This window comes from Rhynchophorus ferrugineus, unplaced genomic scaffold (genome assembly GCF_030347505.1).
Source record: "Rhynchophorus ferrugineus isolate W39M unplaced genomic scaffold, kcgeb_rfMv2 rfM3, whole genome shotgun sequence".
Taxonomy (NCBI): domain Eukaryota; kingdom Metazoa; phylum Arthropoda; class Insecta; order Coleoptera; family Curculionidae; genus Rhynchophorus; species Rhynchophorus ferrugineus.
In genome coordinates, this window is record NW_027472582.1 from 73,133,379 (window position 1) to 73,144,374 (window position 10,996).

Sequence of the window (10,996 nt, forward strand, 5' to 3'; positions counted from 1 at the left end):
ACATTTAGCTCTTGTGGGGCCCTCAAGACCTTTAAGGTTATATGGTTATGGGTATCATCTACGACCCAATGTAATATCAGGATTGATCAAAGGATGCTCTGGTTTTAATGAGTACGGCAAAAAAAACAAGAGTTGATTTTACCTTTACCAGTGGGAAGTAGGATTCCCTTTAAGGCAGTTTAAAGATACGAACTAATACACTGTGGAAAAATGTATCAACATTCACACATTACAATGATTTTAATATGTTTGTCAAAATTCTGTAGCTCAATCGATATTTTGGATGAAAAATGGTCGGCCATAAGGGTTCCAGTAGATTATTAGCGATGGCTAGCTCTAGGTTTGTTTACCAAATTCAAACATACGTATTTTTCAAAGTATTTATGATATTGATATACAGGGTGTAAAAATAAAGTTTGGGGCATGATTAGGTTTTTTTTTTTAGCTAAAATTGGCAAAGGAAACCTGGAGGAATTCGGGTGACTTGTCCACTTTATAACATACCATTTAGTGAATATGAAATATTGGTAGCACTACAGTGCACATTTATTATTGCTTCAATAGTTGGCGAAATAATGAATAGACAATATCGCACAAAGTTTCTAGGCACTTTATAAACATACTTGCCAACCTTAGAACAAAAATTCTATTCCAATTAAACAGTCAGTCAAATTATCTTGCAAATATCATATACTTGTATATGATTAAGGGGCGGGATACTGTGATATATACCAATAAATCCCGAACATATTGATATTATTGATATTTATTAGGCATATTTTTTATATATAAACGTTATTTGCTTTTAATCTTAATACATATACTTTTATTCTCAGTCAAGTTCTCTTCCCAGTCTGGGATTGAATTGGGCAAAGCTCTCCCTTCCCAGACGCGGATTGAAATGATTCGACGCCCTATTGGATATCGGCGCGCTCTCCATCAACTCGCCATCCTCGAACCAATTTGGGTTGTTCTCTCCGGACTCTCGGCCTAAACGAGGCGTGAAATCTTTACCAGCTGCAATATATGATGAATGTGGGTGTTTTCTATGGTGAAGGTACTGGGTATCATTGTACTATACCGTCTCTCACTGCTACGACAACCAGTGGCGATTCCTTCAATATATCGAGGAGGTTGTCGTCGTCCTTGTCATTTCTGTTGTTGTTGTGCTTGATTTCCTGGTTTCGTTTTCTCCTGCCGATTCTAGGTCCGAACCACATGGGGGACAACTGTTTTTCCTTGCGGAGATTTATGGATGGGTCTGATGATTCCGTCTCTTGAATTACTGCAAGAGTAACGTAGTAGTACGAATTAGTATTAATGATAAAATACAATTAATACAGCATCTGATACAGCATCAGTATCAACAGAAATATTAGATTCTATAATATTAGGTTAACTCGTGAAACAAAATAATTTATTCTATTTACGTATAATTTTCAACAACTGGCAACGTTGCAAACTGAAATCGTTGTGCGCATGCGGGGATTCTCCAGGTCTAGACTTTTGTGGTTAAATATGATAAAGTTTTTGTTTATTTTTATTCAGCTATTACAGCGATTATTATGTACATATTTTGTTTTAAAACGTTTTTTTCGTGTTAAAAATCTAAGTCTGATTATTTTTTATTTTTTCGTGAGCTTCTTATTTATTTCCTTGAAGTCGGTTCAATTTTTTTGTTAAAAATATTGTATTTTTCTCCCTTTAGTTTTAGATATTTACTCATTAAATTATGCAGTTATTTTATTAAGTAGTACAATGGATGGCGCAAGTAAAAGTACAGCCCGTATAACGGAAAACAAGAATAAAAAACAATGATTAAAAATTAGGAACGTTTCAGGCTCTGGGGTCCGCTACCTAGTCTAGGTGATTTGACAAAGGTTTTAATCAAACTAGAATTAAAAAAGTTGCTAGCCTGTTGGGAATCAAACCCGCAACCTTCGTGCGTGAGCTCAACTTTCTAACCATTACACCATAAAAACTGTTGCGTACAATATTTCTACGACTTTTCATATAATATGGATAGAGCATAAAAGGCAAAATAAATGACTTTTAGACTGAACTTCTTCCGATTTTTCGTCACATCATTTGAGCATTATACACAAATATCTTATTATTTTATTTATTTTATTTTTTTTTTTTGCTTTTGAAATTTTAGATTTCCCCCCTTCCTCCCATCAGATCCTGATTTGGTTTCAATGGGACTACCTCGGAAGTGCACTCTTTCGAATAAAAAAAGAATTTTGAAAATCGGTCCGTAATTGACCGAGAAATCGGCGAAAATACATTAAAAAAATATATACAGACGAATATAGAACCTTTTCGAAATCGGTTAAAAACAGTCTGGAACCAATATTTTTATTTTCTTAGCACAAAATTAATGTTTCGAGATTTCCTAAGTTATTGGACTATTTTATAATATTATTAAACTTTAGTGCCACAAGTAATGTTTCAGGACTTCTAGAAAAAATCAGTATATGTGTAAACAAAATGATACGTACCAATATACAAAAAAACAATGAAGATCACAAAAGTGTTGGCAACTGTAACTTTACTCATGTCTGCTGGACCGTATCTGGCTAAGATTGCCCTGGATCAAGACAATTTATACAGATCGCACTGGACGAAGACGGATTAAGCCCTGATTGAGAGTAGGTGAACATAGTGACATCTGGCGCCGCGGGAGTTTGATTTATTTCCCTTAAATCCCGTTTAATCTTGAGACGTAGTGTGCTGGTAAACATGTCGACTAAATGAAATGTAAATGTTCGAATTGTATCTTAACACATTCTGGAAACATATACAGTTAATTATTTAAAATACTAACGTTACTTATATATTGAAATAATTAATCATATTTGTTTTGTAAACATTCGAGTTCTAATGGAAAATAATATTAGAATTTTGACACTAAATCTTATTAAATACAGTTAACCCTATTTCTTCTTCATTTTTATTTGGACACCTGGACATTATGTTGGTTTAAAATTTTATGTTTGGTTAATTTATTTAATTTATTTTAATTTATGAACTGTATGTACTGAAACTAAATGTTAAGGCATTATTAATCACCATTAGAACAACATTACATATTTTGATTGAGTTTTTCTATGAATCCTAGGAATAAAAAAAATAAGATCCAATACAAATAATGATATAATTTTGACATTAAACATTATTAAACATATCTATCATGTTTCTTCTTCTTTTTTTATAATGCATGGTTTCTATAGTTTTATGTAAAAATGTTTAAAAAATATTACTAGCAATAGTTGAAACTGATACTAATTTATTCTTGTCCTTAATTCATTAAGTTAGTTTCACATAATAGTATATTTAATAATGTTGACTAATAATAAACGATCTTTTATATCATTTAATTAATTGGCAGATGGTTTGAACAACTTATTTTATACAATTCTGCATATATTGAGCATTAAACTGTAAATTCAATATTTAATTATCTAAAATAATATAAAATGTGAATTCCAAGTATTAATTTATGCAAGTTGCCGCTAGTAGTCGCTAAAATGATTTTAATATATAGTTAGTTTTAATAATTTACTTTTTTTGTTGATATTTTTATTGAATTTCTTTAATTTTTTTTAATAGTCTGAAAAAAAAAACAAATATTGGAATATTTTGAAAGTAATTTTTATTAACTGTAGTTAACCCTATTTGTTCTAATTTCTAATAGCAGGTTAATGTTGGTTTATGTTAAATTTTATGACAATTAATTTTCTATAAGTTTTATAATTGTAGTAATTTTTAAACATGTTTAATTATGATTTATAATAATATAATATTTGTAGTATTTTTGTGAACTAACTATTTTGCTTTACTAAGTCCAAGTTAGAATCATTAATGCTAGATGCCTACTAAAAGGATTTTAATATAATGTAAGTTTAATTATTGCACAAAAATGCTAACGGTGAAAAATCTTAATTATTATTATTTCCTTAAAATCTGAGATATAATCCACATAAATGACAAAACTTTGACGTTACCACTTATGGAGGTCTTCGTGCAATTTATTGAATGAAACTATGTTTCCCTTAACATGTTATTAATAACACTAACTATTATACAACTAATTAACTAATGAAAATGTATGAATGTTTGATTATCGAAAGGATGATTTTTGATTGAATGTAAGATGTTTGGACGTCGAAAGAGGAATAAGAAGAAGAGGCCTGACGTCACCACACATTTATTGAGTTAACCCTAGTTCTTCTTCATTGTTTAAAAATTGTTTTTTTAAGAAACATATAATAATCTATTTTGTTCAGTGACAAGATGTGAATGTTTTAGTTGTTAGTATTTATTTAATATAAAACTACATTTGATTATATGTATAGTTTTATTGATATTTTCAATATATAAAGTTCAATTGCTTGTTATTCATAATACATTAATTTCAGTCAAGTTCTCTACCAAGTCTGGGATAAATTTGCGAATAGCCGATCTTCGTTAGATTTCGGTGGGTAAAATAAGTCGCCCTGTTCAATCGTGACTTAATAGCTTCAGGATTTTCATGCCAGCTTTCTTCAGAGTTTCTTCCCAACCGAGGAATGAAGTGTTTCTTGCCTGAAACATATATAGATTGTTATGTTATGAAGGTATCTAGTAACGCAATAAATATTACCATCTCTGAGCGTCAGAACTAAAGGAGAGCCTATGTCGATGAAATATTCTTCATCATTTTCGTCATCCTGATTGGTAGGTTCGTGATTTCGTTTCCTCCTACCTATCCTGGGACCGAACCATATGGGAGTCTCCTGTTTCTCCTTGGGAGGGACTGAATATACACCTGATGTTTCTGATTTCTGAATTACTAAAAGCAATGTAATTCTAATAAGTGATGTAATTAATAAAATTCAAGATATTGAAATAAGAAAAGCAATATCAGTAGATGTTACCTTACCAATATGTAAAAGAAGGGTGACAATCAGGAAAATTCTGGCGAATGTTATTTTACTCATGCCTGCTGGATTGTTTCTGACTAAAATTATGGGAAATAACAGTATTTATAGGGAACTTAATGGATTTTGTCTTTATTGGATGTGGGTGAAGAGTGACAGGTCTTACCCCTGGGGTTTGATTTATTCGCCAAAATTCTAACAATATTTAGGCTGTCTTTTTGTTTTGGCACCATTGTTATATCAATTAATATTAATTTCAGTATACGTTATATTTTATTAGATCCGAATCTGAATTCATTTAGATTGTTTTTTTTAAGTACTGACTGTAGTACTTAAATTTTTATTTATGCTTTATATAAATAATAATGATGCTAATTTTTATTATTTGCTCCTAAATATCGTTTATGTACATATGTTATATCGATAATGTTTCCTCTGATTTGTTATCTGATATAATAATCGGTGATTTATTCATATAAATATTTTTTATTTAATGAAAAATTGGGTTAATCCATATGATATTGGTGTTTTTTTACATTTAAAACTACTTTAAAGCTGTTTGAGTCAGTTTTTTAGAACACTTTGTTATCTTATTGAAATTCCTTTTCTGGACATTGATTTTGCGCATGTGCACATCACGTGACCCGCTTGGCTGCCAAGGCTTTGTTTTATTTGTTGAATTTCGATTCTAATTTATTTATTGTTCAAGAAATACCATACATAGACCTGATATGTTTCGTTATTTGTAATGTTTATGTAACAACGAAACCGACACGATGTGTCACACCAAGACTTTGTCTTATGTTGAGTTTTTACGTTTTTAGGCGAAAGGGGAACGCCATGGCTTAGATTTTGGTATCGCTGTTGGGACTTAATACCAGTATAACTATACACTATTCAAAATGGCAGTGAACTCACGTCATCAAGATGTATAATGTATTGCATATTGCAGTTTGTAAATTCGTTTAAATATCAGGCATTATATTCCTTGATATCCTACTTTAGTTAAAAAGAAACACAATGATGTCTGATGCTTCCAAATGTGTAACCAAATCAGCTTACAGGATTCGTCCAGTTGTCAGATCTCTGCAAAATTCTTTGAAACATTAGTGATAATAATTACAGGTTATAAATCAGCAAACGTTATTTTGGCCCTTTGATTGCTTTATATATTTCATATCTCTGCTTATTACTAGCCAATAAATAGTCGGTCAGAAACAGAATTACCTTCTTAGCACTAAATTACGTTAGAGAGGTAAGTATTCATACTATTAAATATTATGTTACTGGATTTTTTACTGGAAATATTATTGTGATGCAGCTACACTGAATATTAGTACTCAAATCTCCAAAAAAAAAGAAAAACAATATAATGTTGGATTCACCGAAAAGAAAGCGTGTATATACCTTACTGTTAGTTTTATTTATTTTTTTTTTATGAGTCACTTAGAACATCAACAATCTGCTCGTGGGCAATAAGTATTATTGTTTATAATATAACCATTCTAACATGTAGAACATCACTTCAGTAAGTGATCTGCTGTACAACTTATAATCTAAATCTTATTCTAGATAATATTCTAAATTGTTTTAAAGTATATTCTAACTTATTCTAATTATTATTATAACTTATTCTAGAAATTATTGAATTTCACTCTATGTGTCTATTAATCAGTTTGTATAATAGTTTGCGTTTGAGCCTACGCACTTCACTGCCATCGCTCACATGTAACTGTTTGGCGAGTGCACTGGGATGCACTAATAGTCTTTCAGACTACTTCGCACTAACACTTCAAATCACACTCGTTATGGGTTTTATGTGGATATCGCGTTGAATCAGTTTGTTGGTCACGTAATATCGTCGATGACTCGTAACACTTTATTCTGGAACCCCTGGAGGATATCTATGTTAGATATGCTAGTAGTACTCCATAGTTCAATACCATAGGTCCAAATGAGTCTAAGTATTGACTTATACAGTAACACCTTGTTATCTAATGATAATTTAGATTTACGCCCTATCAACGAATAAATTTGGTTTAGTTTAAGCCCAAGCTGTTTGCGTTTTGTCATTATATATTTTTTCAAAATGCATTTTCAGATATTTAACGTTGTCTCCTTGCGGAAGTTCATGATTATTCCATTTTACCGAGGGACATGTTCTTCTGCAAAGGATGAATGTCATAGGGGTAGATTTTGTCTCATTTGCCTTGATACGCCACGTTTTCAACCACAATTCGACTTTGTTAAGATAAAGTTGGAGGTTTTTTGTGGCTGATATGGATCCTCGTGTGATGATAAAATTGCTGTATCGTCAGCATACGTTGCAACAGTAGTGTTTCTTGAGGTGGGTAGGTCAGCTGCATACATAAGATATAACATTGGGCCGAGAACACAACACCCAAATATATGGGCTGTAGGTCAGTGTAGTTTCATTTGGAATTAAATTTGTGAAATGTATAAAAACAGCGAGTTGTTTTTTCAATATAAACAATTAAACGATTATTTCAAATATAACTATTACTCTAGAAAGTATATATAGAAAAATCCTTTATGTACTGTGATGGATTAGGTTTTTTACATCATAATATTTTCGTCATAAGATTCATTGCAGATATATTATGCTTCGTGCTAAAAACTGGAATGGTTTTGTTCCTTTAGTGGCGTTTTCTTCCAAGTTCAAGAATGACTAACATGGAGAAATGAAACATAAGTTTTTGCTTTGGTTTGAAAATCGGCAATTAAAGAACTAGGAGCATCCATCAGTTATAGTTATGAGCAATGAAAAATATGTTACCACAGCACACTGGTGGAAAAAATGGCAACAAATAGAACACAGATTAAGTTTTGAAAATACGATGTTAAACAGTGAAGTATTTCAAATTATTATACGCATTGTACATACGCAATCTAAATTTGTGAGGTTAATACGACGCAGTGTTGCCGCATCAACTCTGAGTTTTATTTCAGTTTGGTGTTGAAATACAACAATAGTCTAATCTAAATAAAATATTCAAACAAAAATGTCATGTATTATAATTTATTTTAACATTATAGTACATCTAATGCATATATTACCGAAGGACTTAAAACTACAATTAATTATACAGCCACAGTAATTTATAGGTTAGAGTTGTTTTATTATATATACATTGAACTTTTATCTACACTAGTATAGGTAGAGTTCCAGGCGATTTTTATGTAGTGGTATCCCCCGAAGGCCTAATCCACCTAATTAACAATTCTATATCTGAGTAATGTATTTTACTTTCATTAGAGAGCATATTTATGTTTTACGTTTAGTTCTTCCTTCGATGCAATGTTTCCTTGTAAAGCCAAATAAAATAATTGAACAAATATGTTATCAAATATAATTGATTTTAACATTATAGTACATCTAAAAACTACAGTTGGTTATACAGCCACGATAGTCTATAGGTTAGAGTTATAACCTCTTATTACAATTGCTTTCAAGAATTTTGTATACGTCTGACAACCAGATGATTTTGACAGATTCATTTGTTCACGTGTCTGAACTAATAAGACATAATTGTATTTCCTTCTAACTAGAATAAAATGTGAAGGAAAATATTGCCTGATTGAACTATAGATCTGTTATTTTGTAGAGCAGGATTTAGAAAAATATCAGACAAAAAAAAAATCGATATATCGATATTTTTATGCATATTTCAATATTTTTTAACAATCACACCAAAAAATTACATCATAAAATGTAATAAATGTTGTGGATGAATGATAACAGAGATTCTATGATGATGTCCCATCGATAAGAAAAAGACAGTGTCAGTTACTCATTAATTTTTATTAATATGTTAATGGTTAGTATAAAATACGTGCTAATTTAAACGCTATAATCTTCACTCAAGTTCGCGACCCAGTCGTGGAAAATACCGTGTGAAACCTCTTCCCAGACCTCTGATTGACTGGCTTGACGCTCTGTTCGATACGGGCTTGGTAAGGACGAAATCCCGATTGTCCAGCCAACCGTTCAGGCTTTCTCCAGAGTCCCTACCCATGCGTGGGATGAAACTACTGCTAGCTGCAACATAAATAATATTATATTTTTTCCACGATCAATTTGCATAAGAGATCAAGTGAAAAGTCCCCGGCCTGACACATAGATGGCACTAGTAGAATTAAATCCATATGTTTTTAGTTAGCCTTAACCCTCAAAAGATGCGTGTATAAATTTGACAGCTGTCGGATTGTGAATTATAGCATTTTGAGTGAAGCAACTTTTGTTATTGTGAAAAAAATGTATAAAAAGGAATTTCGCGTGTTGATAAAATGTTGCTTTTTGAAGGGAAAAATACAGTTGAAGCAAAAACTTGGTTTGATGTCGAGTTTCCGGACGCTGCCCCAGGAAATCAACCGTCAAGGATAATTGATTGATAAGTAGACATGCTGAAATGAGCATCGAAGACGGTGACTACAGTGGACGTCCAAAAGAGGTTGTTATCGACGAAAACATTAAAAAAATCAAAAAATATGTTTTGAATGACCGTAAATTGAAATTGAATGAAATAATAGACACTCTAAAGATATCAACTGAACGTGTACGTCATATCATTCACGAATATTTGGGTATGAGAAAGTTCTGTGCAAAGTGGGTGCCGCGCGAGCTCATTTTTGACCAAATGGAATGACGAGTTGATGATTCGGAGCATATTTGAAGATGATCAAGCGTAATAAACCCGAGTTTTTTCTCCATCATTTCACTGCTAAGTCCAATCGACAGTCATCCGAGTGGACTGCACACGATGAACCCGCTCCAAAGCGTGGGAAAACGCAACAGTCGGCTGGCAAGATTATAACGTCTGTATTTTGGGATGCGTATGGAACATTTTTCATTGACTACCTTGAAAGAGAAAGGACCATCAACAGCGACTATTACATAGCGTTATTGGACCGTTTGAAGGACGAAATCGTCGAAAAACGGCCGCATCTGAAGAAAAATAAAGTGCTGCTTCACCAAGACAATGCGCCGTGTCACAAGTCAGTGAAAACGGTGGCAAGAATCCATGAATCCAGGCTTCGAATTGCTTTCTCATCCACCGTATTCTCTAGATCTGGCCCCCAGCGACTATTTCCTGTTCTCAGATCTCAAAAGAATGCTCGCTGGGAAGAAATTTTCGTCAAATGGTGAGGTGATCACCGAAACTGAGGTCTATTTTGAAGTAAAGGACCAATCGTGCTACAAAAATAGTATCGAAAAGTTGGAGGGTCGCTAAAATCAGTGTATCACCCTCGAAGGAAATTATGTTGAATAAAAAAACTAATTTTGTCAAAATATTGTGTTTTACTATGGTAGGCCGGAGACTTTTCAATTGACCTGTTAAATACCTTCTCTGGCCGTTATGTAGAATGGTGTATCGATATCCAAAAAATTGTCTGGGTCTTTTTCGTTCCTGTAATTATCTTCATTGCGCTTCCTCCTGCCTATCCTTGGCCCGAACCACATGGGGGACACTGGTTTCTCCTTGTTCGTATCGATATCCGACGATTCTGTCCTTTCCACTACTGAAACAATACATGTTTTGTAGTAATTTGTCGTTGTTCGAAGTTCGAATATAAAGACGACTCACCGATAAACAAAAGAAGGGAGATGAGGAGGAAAGCAACCGATATTTTAGTCATGTTTGCTGGATTGTGTCTGGATAAAAACGCGGGGAATAACTGTATTTATACCGCTCGTGCTCGACAAGGAAGGATTAGGTCTGTATTGAATGTAGGTGAGTAATGACAGTTCACGCCACAGGAGTTTTGATTTAATCCGTGAAAATCCAATAATGTTGGAATCGTTTAGTCATCCGGCCATGTTCAAAACAACTTTTTCCTATCTCCTTTATATTTTATCTAAATTTTGTTTTATTACTATAAGAGGGGAACTCTTTATTGTTAAGTTTCGAATTTTTGTCATTTGATTTATAAGGATGATTCTTACTAATTGTTGTAGCTAATTAATAGCTAGGGTTCTCTTATTTTAATGAACAACGTTTTGGTTTGTGAAATCTAAGTATAATTTATGAACGAAACGACGAAAAATGTATTAT

The 10,996-nt window shown here is 32.5% G+C and overlaps 3 protein-coding genes across 4 annotated transcripts; all 3 read right to left on the reverse strand.

The window, feature by feature from the left end:
- Nucleotides 1-748: 748 nt before the first annotated feature.
- Nucleotides 749-2,651, reverse strand: LOC143192358 (uncharacterized). The gene is made up of 3 exons (XM_076397648.1): nucleotides 2,502-2,651; nucleotides 1,082-1,285; nucleotides 749-1,017 (listed from the first exon to the last, which is right to left on the reverse strand). The coding sequence occupies exons 1-3, from the start codon at nucleotides 2,557-2,559 to the stop codon at nucleotides 833-835; spliced, it is 447 nt and encodes a 148-aa protein (XP_076253763.1). The 5' UTR covers nucleotides 2,560-2,651; the 3' UTR covers nucleotides 749-832.
- A 1,698-nt stretch (nucleotides 2,652-4,349) lies between these two features.
- LOC143193942 (uncharacterized) lies at nucleotides 4,350-4,992 on the reverse strand. Its single transcript, XM_076400390.1, has 3 exons — nucleotides 4,925-4,992; nucleotides 4,646-4,834; nucleotides 4,350-4,587 (listed from the first exon to the last, which is right to left on the reverse strand). Exons 1-3 carry the CDS (start codon nucleotides 4,980-4,982, stop codon nucleotides 4,418-4,420), a joined length of 417 nt encoding a protein of 138 aa, XP_076256505.1. The 5' UTR covers nucleotides 4,983-4,992; the 3' UTR covers nucleotides 4,350-4,417.
- A 3,734-nt stretch (nucleotides 4,993-8,726) lies between these two features.
- On the reverse strand, nucleotides 8,727-10,658 carry LOC143193164 (PBAN-type neuropeptides). Of its 2 annotated transcripts, none has more exons than XM_076399174.1 (3): nucleotides 10,529-10,658; nucleotides 10,287-10,463; nucleotides 8,727-8,982 (listed from the first exon to the last, which is right to left on the reverse strand). In XM_076399174.1, exons 1-3 carry the CDS (start codon nucleotides 10,578-10,580, stop codon nucleotides 8,801-8,803), a joined length of 411 nt encoding a protein of 136 aa, XP_076255289.1. In that variant the 5' UTR covers nucleotides 10,581-10,658; the 3' UTR covers nucleotides 8,727-8,800. The 2 variants fall into 2 exon arrangements, with proteins under 2 accessions (XP_076255289.1, XP_076255290.1); XM_076399175.1 differs by having other exon boundaries at nucleotides 10,287-10,460; nucleotides 10,529-10,585.
- Nucleotides 10,659-10,996: the final 338 nt, after the last annotated feature.